Source organism: Urocitellus parryii, chromosome 14 (genome assembly GCF_045843805.1).
Source record: "Urocitellus parryii isolate mUroPar1 chromosome 14, mUroPar1.hap1, whole genome shotgun sequence".
In the NCBI taxonomy this organism is placed as follows: Eukaryota; Metazoa; Chordata; class Mammalia; order Rodentia; family Sciuridae; genus Urocitellus; species Urocitellus parryii.
In genome coordinates, this window is record NC_135544.1 from 58098923 (window position 1) to 58121344 (window position 22422).

At 38.6% G+C, this 22422-nt stretch overlaps 2 protein-coding genes across 2 annotated transcripts in view; one reads left to right on the plus strand and one right to left on the minus strand.

Annotated features, from left to right (window-relative positions):
• Elp3 (elongator acetyltransferase complex subunit 3) overlaps positions 1 to 20170 on the minus strand; it is an 80237-nt gene extending 60067 nt beyond the window's left edge. The window contains exons 1-7 of the mRNA XM_026398867.2: positions 20060 to 20170; positions 16972 to 17071; positions 14027 to 14165; positions 6875 to 6945; positions 6100 to 6163; positions 5010 to 5078; positions 2571 to 2725 (exon numbers count right to left, since the gene is read on the minus strand). Of these exons, the coding sequence (XP_026254652.1) occupies positions 2571 to 2725; positions 5010 to 5078; positions 6100 to 6163; positions 6875 to 6945; positions 14027 to 14165; positions 16972 to 17071; positions 20060 to 20078 (617 nt within the window). The 5' untranslated portion in view covers positions 20079 to 20170. The remainder of the gene's footprint in view (positions 1 to 2570; positions 2726 to 5009; positions 5079 to 6099; positions 6164 to 6874; positions 6946 to 14026; positions 14166 to 16971; positions 17072 to 20059) is intronic.
• Positions 20171 to 22028: 1858 nt separating this feature from the next.
• Nuggc (nuclear GTPase, germinal center associated) overlaps positions 22029 to 22422 on the plus strand; it is a 45787-nt gene continuing 45393 nt past the window's right edge. Inside the window, exon 1 of the mRNA XM_026398891.2 lies at positions 22029 to 22365. The gene's annotated coding sequence lies outside the window, so the exon portion shown is untranslated. The remainder of the gene's footprint in view (positions 22366 to 22422) is intronic.

Below are 22422 nucleotides of genomic sequence, written 5' to 3' on the forward strand. Positions count from 1 at the left end.
GCTTTTTGGACAAACACACTGCCATCCAGAGTTAGCTAGCCATCACACAAAACCCCATTTTTACCCTAGTGACATATAACTTACACTCCAACACCACCTGAAACTAGAACATTTCTGCACATATAAAACTTCCCAAGAATAAAGCAAAATTGTTAAAGGGTTTCAAATGACGAAAGTGTCAATTAGCTGCATCCCAGAGATCAAATTAGTTGGCTGCTTCAGATGATCAAGGGTCCAAACTGCAGACTGTAGAAAGCTGTGTGTGGCAGACTTTTTGGAGGGGGCAGGCAAACATTTAATATATTTATAGCTCAATTTTACTCAATATGCAAGATCATCGACTCAAGAAATCTACACTGAGAAAGGAGTATATATAAGCTCAGGAAGAAAAATTAAATGGTCTTGACAGATCACACCCCCAGAGAATTTTCAGAGCTGAATGAATTTCCGTCAGTCACCTTCTGAGGTAATTGTTCCCTCAAGTCACATTTTTTTCTAAGCTATAGTTTGATCTTTCAGTATTAAGAGGAATGAGCTGGATTACATCATTACTCCTTAAAAGTTTGAAGACTTCAGCATTTTACTAAGCATGACTCATATCCATGAATGATCAGGTTTTGAATGAGCAGTAAAAATAGTCATCATCTCATCCTGCTTCCAAGCCCCTGGGGAACAGATCACATGACTGAGGTCACAGAACTCACCTGTCATATTCCCTAGGGTCAGCCGAATGAAAGGCTGCTCACCATGCACTGTCCAGCGGCGAGTTCCTCACACAGGCCCTGGAGCTACCCAAGATAGTAAATTTAAGAAAAAGTCCCTCTATTCTTTTTCTTTTACAAACTCGAGGACAGCTATAGGGGAAAGAGGGACAGTACACAAAGATATCTATTATGGTTTGGATGTGAGGTGTCCCCCAAAAGCTCAAATGTAAGACAATGCAAGAAGGTTCAGAGGAGGAATGATCAGGTTGTATGAATCTTAACCCAATCAGTGATTTAATCCCCCCGATAGGGATTAACTGAGTGGTAACTGAAGGGGTAGGGTGTGGCTGGAAGAGGTGAGAATTGGGGCATGGCTTTGGGCATATATTTGTGTCTGGAGAGTGGAGTTTCTCTCTCTGCTTCCTGATCACTGTGACGTGAGCTGCTTCCCTCTGCCACCCTGCCATGATGTCAGCCTCACTCTGAGGCCTGAGGAATGGAGCCAGCCTTCTACTGACCAAGACCTCTGAAACCATGAGCCCTCAAATAAACTATTCCTCCTCTGTAATTGTGCTGGTTGGGTCCTTTAGCTACAGCAGCAAAAAAGCTGACTAAAACAATATCTCTATCCCCATTTCCAAGAGGCAAACCTACCAAGGTCATTTGATCATTCCTTCAAAAGCCTCTCACAAGTTTACCTAAGCCTACTAAGTGCCAAGAATTGCTTTCATATGGGTAATAAGGCTACCCTTAGTTCCACTTAAAATCTGGTCCTATTTACTATCACAAAAAAGTCTAGGAGGGGCACTATTTGAACAACCATGTAATTAGCTATATAATACTCCCTAACCTTTTATAAAAGAGAAGCCAGAAAAAATCCTGAGGTGGTGGATACATCAGAAAACCCGAGCATTTCCTTCCAATAGTTTCAAGCCCTGATGACACACATGCGCACACACGCAAAGCCACTCATTTAGATTTTTCCACCTAGCAGATTCTACCACTGCAGTAAGTTCAGGCTCTGAAGCACAGCTGCCTCCAGTGTAGTCCCCAATCCCCCACCAATGAACTTGTGCAACTCTGGGCAAGGTGCCTCAGTTTCTTCATCTGAAGAACAGAGATAATCTGAATACTTAACTCAAGGCTTACTATTAGTATTAAATAAGTGAATCAAACACCTATCGCAATGCCTGTGCACAGAGCAAATGGAAATATCTTCCCTTATTCCATTCCTCATGTCCCTCCCTCCTCAGCTCTGATATAGACCCATGATGACCATGGTGATGACCATGATGGTGACACGGCAAGAAGGTCTTTTCCAGATGCTGGCACCTTTATACTAGTCATCCCAGTCCCCAGAGCAATGAAACAATAAACTGTTCATCATAAAGTACTTAGTGTCAGGTATTGTTATAGCAGCATGAAACAGGAGCCCATTCATAAACAGAAATTACTAATACTAACAGTCACTGATAACTTAAGTTTTTAAATGACAGTCATTAGATTTTATAACAGCTAAATGTCTCTGATAGTAAGTACCCAGTCCTCTTATTAGGTGGGCTGAAAAGTCCAGTTCAATCAAAGGAAGTCTTAGTTGAGACCCCATAGTTTTAGATCAGCCTAAGTCTGAAAAGATCTTCTAGAGACCACATTCTGTGACTCTATTTGAGAACACTACTACATCAATGGGCCGTATTCAATTTTTTTTTTAAGATCATTTCAATGAAAATAATCCTTTCACCAAAACAGGAGAGAGTACAGGAAATAAGACCATGGATGAAGGCTAAAAAGCATTCTCAGAGGCTGCTGCTAGGAGGACAAAATGACAATTACTTTGAACAGGGTAAAAAAATAAGGATTTCTTACTTGACAGCCTCGTAAATATTGTTGGAGGTATGTCCCGATAAGGCATCATGTAAATTTCGAATAAAATAATCTCTGTATTCTTCTGGAAGGGCCATAAATGTTCCTCCCATCACAATAAACTCCACTTTATCCACACTGTGACCAAGTTGCTTTAACTGAAAGAGAAATAAATTTATCATCAACATTAGAAAGATTTAGGCAACTACTCTAAGGGGCTATTGCAAAACTTCTAATTTTATTTGGCAGTTGTTTGTTTCACAATTATAGTTCAAAAATGCGATGCAATTAAACACACTTAACTAATTCTGTGTATAAGAAAACAGACTCAAGTCTGAAAGAAAAAAATTACTGATCAAATGAGTGAAGCTGAGAGTTAAAATAAGAGGCTTAATTCCAATAACTTCAGAGTTAAATGGAAATTAAAAACACCAGAAATAACATCTAGAAAGCAGTAAAGGTGATAAAATACAACACAAATATTCACTGATCATGTATTTTATGCCAGACTCTGGTATTCCTTGGGGATTAAGGAAGATGCGTTTATGACTATTAAATAATTATGCTTGTATGATTATACAACCTCATCAGGATATCAAGTAACAGAAGAAACAAAAACACTAGATTAGAAGGAAAATCAAGAAAGCAGTTTAAAATTGAAGATTATGGGCACAGGTGGCCTCTCAAGCCTGTTTTCTGGAGGAAAAAATTGAAAGTGAATGTCTGATTGATGAAAAAAAAAATACTATGTTTCTTCTTACTAAGGGACAGCATAATCTTTCATTTTGTCAATTACAATAAGTCAAGATTCTTTTTTAAAAACAGGCATTTAAGTTTCTTGTTCTTTCTCAGGCTTGAGGAAACCAGAGTCAAAGAACCAAATTATGAACTAAACTTTTACCAAATAAAAAATGACTATAGTAACTGTAGACAAAGGCACCTTTAAAAATATTTGTTTCTGAAATGGCAAACAACAATCTATAAAAAACAACAACAATTGGATATGTATACATCTAGACTTTGACACTAAAAGAATACTCTACTTCCGAATCTATGGTTGTTTACAAGGGATATACATCAAAATCCCCTGGCAGCTTTTGCAAAATTTCTTGCCAGGAGGACCCTAAGCCAGATGTCAGCAAAATCTCCAGAGGTAAAGATCTGCCCCATGTCTTAGAAGTTACTCAGTTGATTCTAGTGCACCAACAGCTAAAAGAATTGTTCTGTTAGTTTCCAAATCTCTAAAACCCATGCTCCTCCCTCGGTTAGATCCGTAGCACCCAAATAAATGAATAAGATGCAAAAAACAACAATAATAACACAAAACCCATGCTCTTTTTTGGTGAACACAAACATTCACATTCTATTGAAACAGAGTTGTACATTTTACACAAGTATCATGGCTTAAAAAAAAAAAAAAAAGAAGAAGAAGAAGCCAAAGTCACTTCAGAACACACTTTTCCCAACTACTAGGCTCACCCAGGTGAGGCCCTTTCCTACTGCTGACAATACTGTCCCACATATGCTTACGGGACAGTGACATGAAATGAGAACTGCAGGGTATTCGCTAATAGAGCTAAATAAACCTGGAAGCAACTTATTGACTGAGGTATGTACTTTCCATTTTAGAGTTTAAGTTTGCCCTACCATATATAACTATGACAACTGTGGTATTCATATTTTTAAAATTGGACAAGTTTAAAGTAAACTTATAAACAACCAAAAAAAATCCATTAATGTTCAGATTTCTTGAACAGTGCAGACTTATACAATACTTGTTTTTAATCAGCAACACTGAGTTAATTATTTACAATAAAATCCACTAACCTCAAGCACACAATGAATGAAATCTGTTGCATATTTGAGTTGTACAACCACTGCCATGACCACTACATAAAACAATTTCATACCCCAAAAGTTTCTCACACCACTTTGCAGTATTTCTCTGTCCTCACCCAGCAAACCAGTCATAATACTTCTTGACCAGGCTTATCGAAGCTAAAATTAACTCATTCATCAATTGTCTAAAAGCTCTCAAACACTTCATAAATGACTTTCTACAAACTGAAAGAAATTTAGAGAATATACAACCCTTAAAGAATATAATACTGTCTCTCAATAAAATAGATCTTTGACCAGGCTGTGCAACACTAAACAATCTCCCTCCCTCAGACAAATATTAAAAATTTCAAAGGGGGAAAACATAATTTTTATTTCATGCCAAACCCAAATAAAGCAACAATAACTTATTTTTTTAAATATTATTTTTAGTGATGAACGCACCATCTTGATTTATTGATTTTTATGTGGTGCTGAGGATCAAACCAGTGCCTCACATGTGTGAGGCAAGCACTCCACCACTGAGCCACAACCCCAGCCCAAGCAACAATACCTTATTAAGGACAAAAATCTAATTTAAAAGAATGCTTTTTAAAAATTTACCTGTTCTATCCGGTGTCTTGTCTGTAGATAAGGGTCATATCTAGCACGGATAGCTCGCATAGAAGTTGGCTAAGACGAAAAACGAAAAACATTCAATTATATCCACATCAAATTAAAAAACAAAAAGTAGTTCTGAAGGGTTGTATTAAAATTCTCTACGGTTTGTATCTCATTTTTGCCTTCTTAGTCTTGTTAGGGTTCCAAATAATAACCTGAGAAGGATCTTGCTAGCCTTGTCCCCACCCAGTCTCCGGGACCTCAAAGGCAGGATGTCTCCTTGGATAACACTTGCCTTTTGTGGAAAGGCTTATGGAATCCCCAGGGTTATCAAAGGCTATACACTCATACAGATGTGTAACATACTCAAAACTTAAGTGGCAAAATAATCTTTGAACAAAGTTCTTAAATTTACATGGTTTTCAATGCCTCTACAAATAACCTTGATGCTACCTGCTCACAATGGAATACTCTAGAGCCATCAAACTATGTAAAAGGTTCTGAGACATGTTCTGAAATGAAAAGGGCAGGGTTCAGAACTATGTTTTGATATGCTCCTTTATATAAAGAAGTAGGGTAAAAACATTCATATTCGCAAGCCCATAACATGTTTTTGCAGGATGTAGAGGAAACAGGTACCTCTGACCGATTGTTGTGGGGAAGAGCAGTAAAGGATGGTTAGGAGAGAGGAATGAGGGGACTGTGCACTAAATGACAGACTTGGTATTTTTAAAAATTTGAATCATGGCTGGGTGTAGTGGCACATACCGTAATAACAGTGATTAGGGAGGCTAAGGCAAGAGGATTTCCAGTTTGAAGCCTGCCTCAGCAATTTAGCAATACCTTGTCTCAAAATAAAAAATAAAAAAGGCCTGGAGATATAGCTTGGTGGCAAAGTGGCCCAGAGTTCAATCCCCACCACCACAACAAAAAAACTGAACCATGGAAAATACTTTGTCTCAATGAACAGCTTTTAGAATTAGGGGAAAAAAATTAATTTGAAAAATATTTAAATAAAGTGAGTACTTATAAGACCATGCTATTGGTGAAAAATAATGTAACACTTGATCAGGAGAACCTCAAATTACTTTACCTCATATCCAGTGTAAGACTGCGTTGAATACTCAAAATCTGAATCAGGTCCACCAGGACAGTATCTGCCAATACCATGAAAGGACATGGAGGTGAGACACAAAACTATTTCAATAGTCCAGTTCAAGTACCTACAGTATCCATAAAATCCTGGCATGAAACAAGTTTCATTTTTCAATCCTAATGGAACACTCTTTGCAGTTTTCTACTGATAAGTGAGATTACTAGGTAAAGGAGCACTATTACATTAATCTACAAAATACCATAGTCACTATTATTTTAGAGGTTTATTTAACTTTTAGGGGAACATAACAAATTTTTCCATGTTGGACCAACCCGGTGCTTTCTTGGCAATCATGCCCAAGAAAAATCTCCCTCCTATCTTCACACCTGGAGTCACACATACACGCTGTTCATTCTTACAAATGTCTAAGTATTTATATGATAAATTTTTATTTTGATAATTTTCTGATCAGAATTCATTTTAAATTTCTGCAATTCATATTTCCATGGTTTGTTTAATCAGTTATGAGAGGGTCTACTGTTCTGAGTTTCATAACCTATGTATTTGTTTCTGTAGATTGTAAAAAATTAAAATCTTTATATATTCCACTTTTAAAGTACTGAAATATCCTATTAACAGTTGCTGCTTCAGAGAACCTATAAATCTATTAAATAAAAATTTCAAATATTACCAGCATATACTAATCAAGGGTTTTGGGCATTTACTAGTTCAATTAAAAAATACCCATGCAACTTTTTAAAATTCTACTTACACACATATATTTCCTGTAAAACTGATGTGTGGACATCTGTGGGGTTTACACATCACAGCCACAACAGCAATCTATAAAAGGAAGATTAATACAAACTATTAAGGAAAAATTAACAAAAAATGCTGGAGAGTGGTCATCCCTCAGAAGAAACAAGAGGCATGTCATCAAAGTAGTGCGCAAAGAGCCTCAGTGGTATTAGTAATGCTGTACTCTTAAGGGGGTCTAAGGGTGATCTCTCATTTCAATATCAATAACTTTTAAAATGAATGTATGAATTGTATACGAGTTTTATACTACATTTCAAAGATGGCACGGTGATTCTGATTCTCTCTCTGATTTACTGTTATACTAAAATAACCTACAAGAAAATAATCACTTTATGCAATGTTCTAAAATTATAAAAAACTTAAACTTTTATGATCCAAATTCCTCATGGACACACTAGATCTCAGTATTCACAGCAGAGACTATGAAGATAGGGTCTTACTATCATAGACTGTGTACAAAATATTCTGAAGGTCTGACTGAGCCAGTTTGTGTAAGGAAAGTATCAGCCTGAGAAAGGAGCAGGTGGCAGAGATGCAGGACATGAGGTGGTGGCCAGGTAAGGATATTCATTGAAGCTGATGCAAGCCAGGTATCTTACTGGCAGAAAGGGAGGGAAGCAGAGTGAATCCTGCAGCAGGATGAAATTAAAGGAATTTTTCTGAACTCAGCATTTTCAATATATACCGATTAAGACACCAATAAACATAGATGGAAATAAGTTATGTACAACAGTGCGCATGAATGTATGTAGATTCGCAGTTAATACCTCTGTGATATTTCTGCCAAAGATGAATGAATACCTGAGTCTAATTATGAAGAAATATTTGATTAATTCAAATTGAGGGACATGATAGAAGATAGCCCAAAATTTTCAGAAGGGTTAAGGTAAAGAAGTCAAGGAAAGACAGAGGAAGTGTGCAGATTCAAGAGACACGACAACTAAATGCCAGCTGGGTCCTGCCAGACATTATTGAAACAGCTGGTGAAACCTGAATGAGGTCTGACTGCAGGGTTTTGATGGCTACATTATGGTGATATGAGAAAACATTCTTGTTTGCAGAAAATATACACTGAAGTATCAGTTTTGTAATTTACTCTCAAATGGTTGGGGGGGGGGGAAGTTCCGTGTATTGTACTTTTCAATTTTTTGTAAGTTTGTGATTATTTCTCACAATAAAACTTATTATAATTTAAATCACTAAATACTGATGTAAGGAAATCCCCAATAAGTAATTCTGCAAGAAACTCTTAAAAATTGGGAACCAAAACCTTGGGATTTTCTTTTTGTTGCTGTCATAGGGATTTTATTTAAATAGATACTGGCAACATTTTAGCTCACTGCAAAGGCAATAGGAAGTGGTTACATAATTACAATGGTAAATACAGTATCTACTACTGTTAATTGTTGCAGTTATAAATTAATACTATACCTTTGTTTACATTTCTCTTGACTGCAAATGATGCTATAAAAACTTGGGATTTTCAAGCAAATTTTTTAATTTAAAATGAGATAACCATATACCTCATTGGTGAAGTCAGTAATCCAACAATCTTTTATTGAGGGGCTCCCTATGGGCCAGTTCCAGATTATACAGAGCTCTGTGGACCCAAAGACTACAGAAGTGATAATGCACTGCCTGGGCCTTCTGAAATCATACTACTCAGCAGGGGAGAAGGACGCAGATAGGCCATTTCAAAACAACAGGGTAAGAAGCTTGTAGAAAATGAGGACCATGCCCAAGGTCAACAGTGTCAGGCAGCCTTTCTGAGGATGGAACATTCATGCTGAGTAAGTAAGCTGAGCCAAGAGGGTAAGGAAAGGGGGGCCAGGAAAGCAAGTCAGTGTTTCTCAAGTATTTTTAAAGTAATCACACTCTCCTTCAAGGAACATTTTACTTCAAATTCAATACCCAAAAGAAATAAGAGCAACTGGACTGGGTGAGGGAGAGATGAGACCTGCTCCCACAGCTCCCCCGTCATTTCCTATCGTACTTTGGAGTCGACGAGAAAGATCTGCCCTTGCTATGTATTTTCCCATTTTGTAAAATGAAGACAGTACTATCTAACCCTCAAGACTGCTATGAGGATCAAATTAGAAAACATACATAAAGTACCTGGCACAGTGGCTGGTACATAAAGTAGCTATTGTTATTATTATTACTAATATTGATACTATTAAGAATAACAACAATCAGAGTGTTCCACACAGAAGAAGCAAACACTCAAAGAATACAAACTCCAACTGGATCATACACTGAATTATAAAATGCAAATCTATAAAACTTTCAGAAGGTAGAAAGATCTAGGTGACCTCGGGTCTCATAAAAATAATACCCAAAATGTAATCCATTAAAGAAAATAAACTGGGAAGCTGCATTTCATTAAAACTTAAAAGCTGTGTTCTAAGAAAGACACTGTTAAGATAATAAAAGATCAAGCGTCAGAATGGAATATTCGCACAATACACACACACAGAGAATTCTTAAAACTTAATAAGAAAACAACACCCAATTAGAAATAGTACAAAAGATTTGAGCAGACACCTCCCCAAAGAAGATCTATAGAGGGTAAATAAATCCATGTGAAAATGCTCAAAATCCTATGTCATTAGGGAACTTTAAATTAAAACAATTAAGAGATATCACTACATAACTATCATTACGACTAAAATCCAAAATAATGATAACACTAAATGGTAAAAAGGCTACTGAACAACAACAATGCTCATTTGTTGCTGGTGGGAATACAGAATCAAACAGCTTCTTTGGGAAAATAATTTGGCAGTTTCTTACAAAGCTAAACATACTTATACCATACAACTCAACAATCACACTCCCTGATATTTACTCAAATGAACTGAAATGTACATATATACAAAAATCTTGAGTGTTTACAGCAGCTATGTTCATAACTGCCAAGAACTAAAAGCAAACAAGATGCCCTTCAATAGGTAAATGGACAAAGGGTACATCCACATGATGGAACATCATTCAGCAACAAAAAGCAATGCGCTACCAAGCCATGAAGACAAGGAGAAAACTTTTTTTTTTTTAATTCTAATTTGTTATATGAGACAACAGAATGCATTACAATTCCTTTTTTACACATAGAGCCCAATTTTTCCTATCTCTGGTTGTACACAAAATAGAATCACACCATCATGTCTTCATACATGTACTTAGGGTAATGATGTCCATCACATTCCGCCATCATTCCTACCCCCAGCCCCCCCACTCCCTCCCTCCCCTTTGCCCTATCTAGAGTTCATCTATTCCTCCTACACTCCCCTCCCCCAACTCCATTATGAATCAGCATCCCTATATCAGAGAAAACATTTAGCATTTGATTTTTTGGGATTGGCTTACTTTACTTAGCATTATATTCTCCAACTCCATCCATTTATCTACAAATGCCATGATTTTATTCTCTTTTAATGCTGAGTAATATTCCATTATGTATATATACCACATTTTCTTTGTCCATTCATCTACTAAAGGGCATCTAGATTGCTTTCACAGTTTAGTTATTGTGAACTGTGCTGCTATAAACACTGATGTGGCTGTTGTCCCTGCAGTATGCTGTTTTTAAGTACTTGGGTATAGACTGAGGAGTGGGATAGCTGTGTCAAATGGTAGCTCCATTCCCAGTTTTCCAAGGAATCTCCATACTGCTTTCCATATTGGCTGCAGCAATTTGCAGTCCCGCCAGCAATGTATGAGTGTGCCTTTTTCCCCACTTCCTCACCAAAAATTATTGTTGTTTGTATTCTTAATACAAACAATTAAGAATTGTTGCCATTCTAACAGGATTGAGATGAAATCTTAGTTTCGATTTGCATTTCTGAAATTGCTAGAGATGTTGAACATTTTTTCATATATTTGTTGACTGATTATATATAATCTTCTTGAAGTGTCTGTTCAGTTCCTTGGCCCATTCATTGATTGGGTTATTTGTTTTTTTTTGGTGTTAAGGTTTTTGAGTGCTTTATATATCTTAGAGATTAGTGCTCTATCTGAGTAAAGATTTGCTCCCATTCTGTAGGCTCTCTATTCACCTCACTGAATAGAGATTGTTCGATTGTTTCTTTTGCTGAGAAGCAGCTTTTTAGTTTGAATCCATCCCATTCATTGGTTTCTGGTTTTAATTCTTGTGCTATAGGAGTCTTATTAAGAAAGTTGGAGCCAAATCTGACATGATGGAGATTTGGGCCTATTTTTTCTTCCATTAGGCACAAGGTCTCTGGTTTAATTCCTAGGTCCTTGATCCACTTTGATTTGAGTTTTGTGCATGGTGAGAGATAGAGGTTTAATTTCATTTTGTTACATGTGGATTTCCAGTTTTCCCAGCACCATTTGTTGAAGAGACTATATTTTCTCTTATGTACATTTCTGGCACCTTTGTCTAATACAAGATAACTGTAGTTATGTGGGTTTGTCTCTGTGTCCCCTATTCTGTACCACCGGTCTACAATCTATTTTGGTGCCAATACCATGCAGTTTTGTTACTATTGCTCTGTAGTGTAGTTTAAGTCTGGTATAGTGATGCCACAGGCTTCACTCTTTTTGCTAAAGATTGCTTTAGCTATTCTGGGTCTCTTATTTTTCCAGATGAATTTCATAACTGCTTTTTCTATTCCTATGAAGAATGTCATTGGTATTTTGATTGGAACTGCACTGAATCTGTATAGTGCTTTTGGTTATATGGTCATTTTGACAATATTAATTCTGCTTATTCAAGAACAAGACAGATCTTTAAATCTTCTAAGGTCTTCTTTCATTTCTTTCTTTAGTGTTCTGTAGTTTTTGTTGTAGAGGTCTTTCACCTCTTTTGTTAAGTTGATTCCCAAGTATTTTATTTTTTGAGGTTATTGTAAATGGGCAGTTTTCCTCGTTTCCCTTTCAGAGGGTTTGTCACTGATATACAGAAATGCCTTTGATTTATGGGTGTTGATTTTTATATGCCGCTACTTTGCTGAATTCATTTATTAGTTCTAGAAGTTTTCTGGTAGAATTTTTTTGGGGTCTTCTAGGTATAGAATCATATCATTGGCAAATGGTGCTAATTTGAGTTCTTCTTTTCACAAGGAGGAAACTTAAAAGCACATTGCTAAGTCAAAATAGCCAATCTGAAAAGGCTCTACACTGTATTGTATGACTCCAATTATATGACATTTTGGAAAAAGCAAAACTATGGAAGAACTAAATAGATCAGTGATTGTCAGATTAGATTTGGATCATCAGGAGGGAGGAATGAAAAGAGTTTAAGGGCAGTGAAACTAGTTCATACAGCACTGTATGGCTACATGACATTATGCACTTGGTAAAACCCATTCAATGCAACAGAGAATAAACACTAATGCAAACAATAGGTTTTAATTAATAATAACCTAGCAAAATTGATTCATCAATTGTAACAAATGTATCAAACCAACACAGGGAAACCAGGGTGGGGAGGGAATGGTGGCACATAAGGATAACTGTGTGCTTCTGGTATTTTTTTGATCAATTACTCCAGTGATGTCAAAGATGGATTTGATGCACATAAGACAAAGTAGAACAGTTGGGAAATGACTGTAATCTAAAAAAGAAATAATAAAGGCCAAAACATTTCTACCAGTGGTGGGAGGAACAGATGATGCATTTCACATTTTTTGGAAACTGAGTGGATGGTAGCAAAGACCAATGGGCAAGTCCAAGGTTAGTTTTGGCTAAGCTGTACTTGAGGCAATGGACAAATATTTATCAGGTAAGGCATGATCTGAGGTTGGGGAAAGTTTGCAACAGAGGGTCAGCACACAGCTATACTTAAAACATCAAATGAGCCAGACATGGTGGCACATGCCTGTAATCTCACAACAGGGGAGGCTTAGGCAGGAGGATTCCAAATTCAAGGTCAGTCTGAGCAACTCAGTGAGATCCTGTCTCATAATAAAAAATATAAAGGTCTAAGGATATAACTTAGTGGTAAAGCCCTTGCCTAGCATGTTGAGACCCTAGGTTTAATCCCTGTACAAAAAAAGGAGAAATAAACAATTGAATCAGATTACCAAGGAAAGCATATACAGTCCTAAATACAATGCACCCAGGACTACAAGCAAAAACAAGAGTAGCCCTCCAAGAAAGGGACAGAAATGATAAGACAGAAAGAGAATTAGGCAGGCTGTTACCATGGAAGCCAGCTGGACAGGTTGTATTGAAAAGTTACTAAACCTTTGTCTTCCATAGTAGTAAGCTCATATGTAATGCTCAGACCTAAAATTCAAGCCATGTCTATAAAGAAAATAAAGAAGTAAATGCTAAAACAATCTCTAAAATTTCTACACTTCACATAGAACTCAGACCAAAGTCTCCAAACAAGTCGTTCTGTTTCCAAACTACCCTGCATGCTGTATCCAGATTATTTTTCTGAAATCTGTTTATCATTCCTCTTCTCAGAATCCTTTTAAATTTCTGATTATCTAGCTTCTTTGCCAGATATTTAAGATCTTTCACAGCTGAACCCAAATTCATGTCCTGCTGCTTTTCCAAAAGAACCCTTGGCTCCCATCAGTCTGGTGTACTCAGTGTCCCTGCACATACCAGGCCCTCTGCATTACCCAACCTGGTGCACGTTGGTTCCCGGTACCTTTGCTCTCCTTACCATTGGAGCCTGCTCTTGCCCACTTACCTGAGGATCACTTACAGGTCAAGCAAGCACCATGCTTTTTAGTAAGCCTCCCTTTAGTTCCATTTGCAGCACAGATACCATTCTCCTCTTGATTCCCACAGTGCTCTCTATTATGTTATCATTTCACAGTTACTATATACAAAACTACTATGCCCCAGTAACTTCCTTTTAAAAGTACTTTTATAAGTATCAATTATATTGAAAGCTATCAGTTTTAGCGGGCCAACATTTATCACAGTGATTATCACCAAGTCTCAATCTTTACTTTTAAAGACATCAAAACATCATCTATTCATTTAAACACAACTAACTGGTTTCCTCTCTCTGCTCCTAGCGTTCTGCATGTCTCCACTCTAGCACATAACAGACTTTCTGAGTCTGAATCACCCACCGCCATCCAACTCCCTGTATCAATATTTAATGAGTTGAATCACTCACCCCACTAGCAGTCCTGATGGGTTTTGCCTTTAACTTGGGGACCAAGACCTTCCGATACTGAGGAGGGACTGCAGCGATGATGTCCACTAGGCGGGGCTGGGCTGAAAGGCCATATTTGGCAGCTGTTTTGGTTTTCACCCTGAAATTTCAGTAAAGCATCTAGCGTTATCAAGATCATGATATTTCAAGCACAAGCTACCGAAAGGATAACGTTTAAGTAACATCATTAACTCCTGTTACTTGCCTACCCTTCACCATGAGACCACAGAGGCTTTAAGATCTGTGAATATCAGGGAAACAAAAGAACAAAATTCATGAGTAAGCGACTTCTTCTCACCCTCAAACACCAGAAAGAAAACCAGAAGACTATGGTGGAGAGGCCCAAGATGAGGCACAATGCAGGTCTACTTCCAAACACTGCTCCAGCTTCTATTCTAGCGGGTACTCTAACTACCTTTTCTCAACCTCAGCACATGGACCTTTGGGACTAGATGCTCTTTGGGTGGGAGTCTGTCTAGTGCACTGTATGATGTTCAGCAACTTCTTTGACCTCCACTCACTAGCCTCCCTCTTGGCATGCCTCTAGACATTGCCAAATGTTTCTGGTTGAGAACAACTTTCTTAGACAAAATATTATATACTCATAAAATAGAGCATAAAACATAAATATACTTTATTAAGTAATTATAAAGTAACCACTTCTTCAGGCTGTTCCCTGATTGTAACCCTAACCCTAGCTCCCAGATGTAACCTTCATCATAAATAATGATTCCTTTGCTTTTCTCTAAAATTTTACCAGGTTTTCTTTTAATTGTGACTGCTAAGAAACCCTGACAGTCATCCTATCTTCCAATTTTAATCCATTTAGAGACATCTGTGGGGTGCTCACATCATTTTCAACTAATGTTAACCAAGTATGCAAAGTATGCACAGAGACTACCTAAGTGCCTGGTACATCAGAAGGTGCAAGGCACAAGGCATGGTCCTTTCAAGTACACTGTGATAAAATACATTTACCTGCCCCACACCAAGCACCAGTAAATGCTTCTAGAATTCAGACAGGATTTAATGTGTGCTGGAGAGATGGTCATGGAAAATGAACCCAAAAAAAGAGTGGGCCGAAGATATGCAATGCAGATAGAGATGAAGCTGAGAGCAGATAGGCCACCTGTGTGAAGATATAAACACAGGATGCATGTAATTTGAGAACTATGGGTAGACCAACTCAGTAGAAAGATGAAAACTTTCCCTGTAAAGGTACAGAAGTTTAAAAAGTTGGAAAAACAGGTTAAAGCCAGGCTGAAAGTCCATACATAATAGGCTAAGGACATCTGAGTAAAGGACAGTTTTAAGGAAAATGGCAAATTTAACTTTAGAATTGCTCGATTAAGTGAAGGACAAAAATAGATAGCTTTCAATATAATTGATACTTACAAAAGTATTTTTAAAAGGAAGTTATTGGGGCATAGTAGTTTTGTATACAGTAACTGTGAAATGATAACACACTGTGGGAATCGAGAGGAGAACGGTGTTCGTGCTGCAAATGGAACTAAAGGGAAGCTTACTAGAAAGCATGGTGTTTGCTTGACAAAAATAGAATGTTCACGAGAAATTAACAATTATATAATTAGGAGCATAACCAACTAAAAGAGAAGTAAAACTACTAGAGTTATGAAAGGAAAATGAGTATAATATAATGAGTTCATACTCAAAAGGGGATAATTATTTACTTAGTTATTTAGCAAATGTTTACTGAACATGATGTTTCAGGGAAGGGGCCAAGTATTATAGAAGCTTAAGTATGAAGAGAACAGGATATAAGAATAGGTCATGCGTGTGGTGATTAGGTGACCTGAGTTGGGGTAGAACTCTTTCTTTAGGGCTGATCTATACAGCGAATATACAATTTTAAAAAATGCAGAGATGAAAGACCATTCTCATTTGAGGGTATGGCAAAGACCAACATGAATGTGATTATGGAAAGGAAGTGGATGCATGTGTCAATGAGGATCTAAAGAGGAGGGGGCTGGATTACATCAAGGGCCCAAAGGAAGTATTGTCCCCAAAGAACAGCTGCTTTCTCTGAGGCAGTAGGAAAGAGAAGTAGGATATAAAATGATGTAGCCCAGAAGATAAGAGCATGGACTCTGGAGACAGATGACCTAATTCCAAATCCCAGCTCTGCCAATTATTAGTTATTTACCTCTGGACAAATTATTTAACTTCTCTCTGTCTCAGCTTACCCATCTGTCAAATAAGGATGATACCAGTACTCGGCCAATATTTTTGATAGGAACCGGTTTTGAGAGGATTAACTGAGCTATTACATACAATGCACTAATAACAGTACCTGAAATATAGAAAGTGCCCAATGAACATTAGAAACTATGAGTATTATTATACTACGAGACAATTTTGCCACAAACAAGTGACAGAGCAAAGTAGAAAGCTATAGCTCTCAACTAAAATATGAAATAGGAAACAAGTAGTATTAGCTGAGCTCAGTGGCACATTCCTGTAATCTCAGCAACTGGGGAGGCTGAGGCAGAAGGACTGCAAGTTCAAGGCCAGCCTCAGCAACTTAATGAGCCCTGCACAATTGAGCAAGACCCTTAGCCAAACAAAACAAAAAAAGAGGGGAAAAAAAAGAACTGGAGAGGCTGGGGTTGTGGCTTAGCAGTAGAACACTCACCTAGCATGTGCAGGGCTCTGGGTTCGATCCTCAGTACCAAATAAAAATAAAATAAAGGCATTATGTCCAACTACAACTAAAAAACAGAATATTAAAAAAAGAAAAGAAAAAAAAGGGCTGGAGATTTAGCTCAGTAGTAAAGCACTCCTGGGATCAATTGCCAGTACCAAACAAACAAAAAACAAGTAGTATTATAATTCTTTCAAAATGTGAACTACTACTTATGAACAAAACTACCACTTTTTACACTTACTTATTAAGATCAACGTCTTTCCCCTGTTCATGGGCTTCGATCAGTTGTTTAATAACATCTCCTATAGTCAGCATCATAAGCTCAGCAGGGCTGAGATCTCCTGAAAAGATAAGATTCAAAAGTAGTTTAAAAAATACATTATTTAGTAAAGATTTTAAAATCTTATTTAGTAGGAGTTTTTCTTCAAAATCAATCCAACTATGAGAGAGTAGCTCAAGTTTAGAAGACACTAAATATCTGTTGTTTACAATGAGATCATATCTTTTGTATCTTTATTTTGAAACAAACCTGGCTTTACCTACACATGGGAAAAGGTCCCATTAGAAGCATATAACATTATAAGAATATTACAGTTAGATACAGGAAAAAATAAGCTAGAAAAAAGGCCCCAACCCCCTACTTGTACAGTAACTAAATATCTTGTTTTTAGCTCCAGATTAGTAATTACTAATTTTGCATACTTTACAGTTCATAGAGAACATTTAGATGCATTAATTCAACTGATACCTAGAACAGAGTGTGGCAGACAGAACAATTGCCCATAAAGATATCACAAAGGGTGAAGCTGAAACTCAAAAATATCTTCTATTTGTAGTAGCAGCATTGCAAAGCAGGGCTGTAGGTTTTACACCATTAAGGATCTTAACATGTTTCTAAGATCCAGTCTGCCCACCATCATTACCCTCTCCTGCCAACTTGGGTTCCCCTTGTCATCCAAAGACACAGCAGAAGCTATCATGTTCTTACATGACCCCATCCTCAATCCCAGTTTACTGGTTCAAGGCCAATCTGAGTTCTTTTCCTCAAGGAAAAAGATGCCACTCTTTTTCAGCTTGGGGCTGTGGGCCAGCATGCTTCTGCCTGCACAGAAAGCTGGTATGCAGTGATAATGAAGTCATCACAGAAGGATGGATGAGAAAGCCCTGAAGCCCTTTCATTTACTTTGATTTCACTTGAAACACTGTAACATAAGTATTGTTGTCCCCTTTTACAGATAAAATCAGCAAAGGTAAGTTACAACATCTTTGTAAATGCACAAATCCAGTCTTTTCACTATCATTTCCATGGTTCCCCCCCTCCCCCACCACACTGAGCTACACACCTCTATTTAAGGAGACAAAATTAACACACAAAAACAACTTGAGAGAAAAAGTCTGCCTACAGTCAGGGGCTAAATGCTTTCCAACTCACATAGTTCAGCACTTCAGAGTTTTACAAAGGTGCTTAAGGGGCGGGCCATGTAACAGGAAGGGCTGGTGGTGGTGGCAGAGGAAGAAGTGAAGGGAAGGGAAGGGAAGGGTCTCTCTCCATTACACCACAGCAGCTCTGTTTTCATCTCCTTATATACTGAGGTTCTGCAGAAAACTTTATTTGGAGGGTAAAAGGATAAAAAATAGATGAAGATCTGAAAACCACTTGAATTAAATAAAACAGTAAATTAGAAAAAGCTTCATAGAAGAAATGGCACGGGCTCTTTTTTCTGAACATGGGCAGGATCTGAACCCAGAAAGCAATCTAGAAGGACTAATGTCATGCATAAGAGTAACCTATTTGTGTGTGAAGGAGCACTGCCTAACTACAGCACAAGCTGCCGGACAGGGCCCAGAGTTCAGCAAAGGTCAGATAGCTGAGAGTACAATGGCACAAGACAAAGGCATTTAAATAGAATGCAATACACAGCAGAGAGTTTCATATTCTCAACTTTGGAAACAAAAAGGTGAAAGTAGTGTTTTAAAAAAATGAGAATGTCATACAAAGAATGATTTCAAAGGGGAAAACCATACATATAAACTGGACACTAAGCAAAAGGCTCTTGAAAGGCAATAGTTAAAAGTCCACAAGATCTGAAATTCAAAACAAATAAAACAAAAACCTTTAACAAGGCAGATTCCAATCCCAACCTTTGTTGACTATGTGATAAAGGGAGGATCTAAAGCCTTCTGAGTATCTATGTCCTTGTCTGTAAAATTGGTATAGTATGCACAAATCTCACAAGATCACATATATGTGATAACATATATGAAAGCCAAAGTATTTTTCAAATATTAGTTATTGGTGAAAGCAGATTAGGATGACAGTGACCAAAATGACAAAGGGTAAACTATTTCAAGTGTGACTTCTAAGTAACAGGTATCAGGGTTTGATGTCAGATCAAGCTAAAATAATTAAGTTGTCTGGCCTGGCTGACTGAGAGGAGCAAGTTAGAGATAAGGACAAATTTAATTTGGGGCATGTCGAGTTTGATGTGACAAGATTAATAGACAACACTCAGGAGTCTGGGAGCTGCTGCTTGGAAAGATAAATAGTAATTAATGCCAAGAGGCATAGTGATTAAGGACACACATTTACTTTTCATTTATGTTTTTGGAGTCACAGACACAGCCTGACCAACCAGCTCCCTATCTCCTATGTATAATTTTGGGTTGGGAAAGTTACTTAACTGAATCTCTTTATGCGTAAAATGGAGATGATAGTGACTTCGGAATGACTAGTAAAGACTCAATAAAAGTAGTTCTTATTCTGGTAACCATTAGCATTATTAGACCAGTGAGCACATGGCGATAAGAACAGAACCTGGGAGGACGTCTAAAATTTCACTCCTTTCCGTTGAGAAACTAAAGAAAAATGCTCGGAGCTAGCTCAGGAAATAGAAATGGGAGTCAACGCATGCACAACTGTTCCACAGACTTCAAGGATAACCCATGGCTTTTCATATTTAAGGCTTAAAAAGAAAATCTCAGACACGTCAAATGCCTCGTAAAATAAACCTTAACGTGAGAGTCCGCGAAGGCGTTAAATGCACTAACCACGTTAACTCCTTGAAGAGCACACTTTGCTATAAAGCTCACCCAGCGACTTATGCAAAAGACACCAAGAGCCTGCCCGGGAGGCAGACGGAGAGTCAGCGTAGGCTGGTTTAAACAGCATCCCGAGGAAATGAGAAGGCGGGGGCTGGAATCCACCCACCACCGACCCGGGGGCGAGGAGACTGGGTCGGGCAGCAGATTTCCCGCGGGGGAAAGCTGGGTTTTGCACCTGACCGCCGGGGCGACCACCCCCCCTTCCCCCTCGCCCTCCCGGTTGGCACCTTTCCGCTTCTGCCTCATTTCTGCGCCGTCGGAGCCGATGCCACCACGACACTGTAGCTCAGACCACGGAGAAAGTTAACAGCCACAAAGCAACCCCGCCCGTCGTAAAAGGACAGCTACCACACCGTAAAGCTCTTCCCAGAAGTCTGCGCGCACACAGCAGCGCTCTGTCCCCAGGGCGGGGCGGGAAGAAGGGGCGGAGCGAGAGGGGCGGGCGCTAGGGGCGGGGCTCTGAAGGGGCGGGGCTCGACCGCGGCCCCGCAGGGTCTGTGGACCCAGGCATGAACTGAGTGGCCGCTTGGGAGCTGGAAAGACCTGCCCGGGCAGTGCAGCGATGAGGCAGAGCTTCTGCCCCAGGAAGCCTAAGTGAGGGCGGGTGGTCCCTGAATGGCGTGTGGGAGCTCATGTGGGAAGGCGTGGGGAGACCGCAGGCCCATGTGGTGGAAGCCAGTTCAGAGCCTGGAAGACACCAGGCAGGAATCCAGTAATAACTGTCTGACCTGCAGGCTGTGAGGCCAGTGGGTCACTGTGGTCCCAGAAGAATGGCATATACCCTTCCATTGGTAACCATCCTGAAAGCTGTGGCTGTCTCTCCAGAAAAACATACATTTTGCAGAGTTTGGAAGCAGGACTGGGGATAGTTTTTCCAAAATCTCATCCAAGACCTCCTTTGTCCGCGGACCACAGGTTAAGAACCCTTCCATTAATAGAGGCGGGGATATGACCCCACTATGACACGACCTGTCCTGTCAATGGTGTCCGTACTTTTTGTCACCTTAAGACCGATGAAAATATTTTCCAAGAGACCAGGTTTTTGGGTCTCCAATAGCAGGTTCCAAGGTCTATCATAAAGAATTTAGGCATCTTTAAAAACACTCAAAACTAGTTTAGTTCTTCAGTCATTTGGGAGCACTTCTGGTTAGGAATAGAGATAACTGTTGATGCAAAGAAATCGCCGGCAGAGGGAGAGCTGAGCGCGTGTGATATGAATGTCAGCCTGAAAGCGATTTAGCCCAGAGTGGTAAGAAGATCCCACACCAACGAAGGCATTCATATGGATTTTCTTTGTTTTGAACTTTATATTGGCCCTTCTATGATTTTCTTATGGAGGGGGTACATCATCTTGCTAAAAGTTCAAAGCAGTCTTTTAAGACTCACCTTCAGTAATCCCAGCAGCTCCGAAGGCTGAGACAGGAGGACAGAATTCAAAACCAGCTTCAGCAATTTAGCGAGGCACTTAGCAACTCAGGGAGACCCTGTCTCTAAATAAAATATTTTAAAAATGGCTGAGGGTATGGCTCAGTGGTTAAGCACCTCTGGGTTCAATCCTCAGTACCAAAAAAAAAAAAAAAAAAAAAGACTCACCTTCAATTCTTTCCTCATTTTGATCCATTCACTTTCTACATCCCCACTTTGGACTAAGTACACACCTAGAGTCCCTGAGTCCCTGAGAGGTGACCTGGTGAGGAGCCAGTCAGCTTTTGGAGGTTACACACAACCTGAAACTGAAGGTTAAAGTCTTTTCCCTGGAGTCAGAGTCATTGTTTGGTTCCCAGGCACAGCACAGTGGAATAGGTTTTCTTTTCCTCTCTTCTCTATTGGACAGTACTTTAAAAATATCTGTTCTTAAAAATATGGATTTAAAACTGAAGTTTCAGAAAGAGTTATTTAAAGTGGCTTGCCATTCATTTCTCTAATCAAACAATCAAGTGTTAAATTTTTTATGGATTTTATTTTGGGTGAACTTCAGGACTTTTTATCAAGAATTGGTTTATTTTTATTGTCGCATATTCTTCATCTCTCCCAGCCATGTTTTTGGTGTCCAGAAACCAGCTCTTTATCTCTCTTGCAACTGGGACATTTTTCCATTCTGCTTAAGTGAGTCAGATCCACCTGAATAGCGTTCACCCTCCAAGAAAGAATGTTGCAGAGTGGATACTGCAATCAGGAGAATGTCAGCCTGAAAGTGATTTAGATACTACTGAACAGGAGAAGGACTAAGATCTTCCTGTTTACAGGAAGAAGGCAGAGAAGGGTGCATGAGCCTTCACATATAATTTAAGTTTAAATGAAAGTAGAAAATAGCTTGTGTCCTGTGAGGGAGGAGACTGTGGTGAATAGCCTCCGGATGGCAAGTTAGTTTCACTTCTGCTGTGTAATGTGACTTTGTGACGGGCTGCAAGGTCCACGTACCCCTTATATAGCCGGTTCCAAATATCTGTACCAAGACAGAGAGCTGCCCTAATCTTTTTTTGTGGACTTCTAGAACCAAAGCAGAATTTTTTTTTCTATTCAGAAACATCTGGTAAGTTGTTTCTCTTATATAATTTACACTGTAACTTGTTGATGTTTTTTTAAAAAG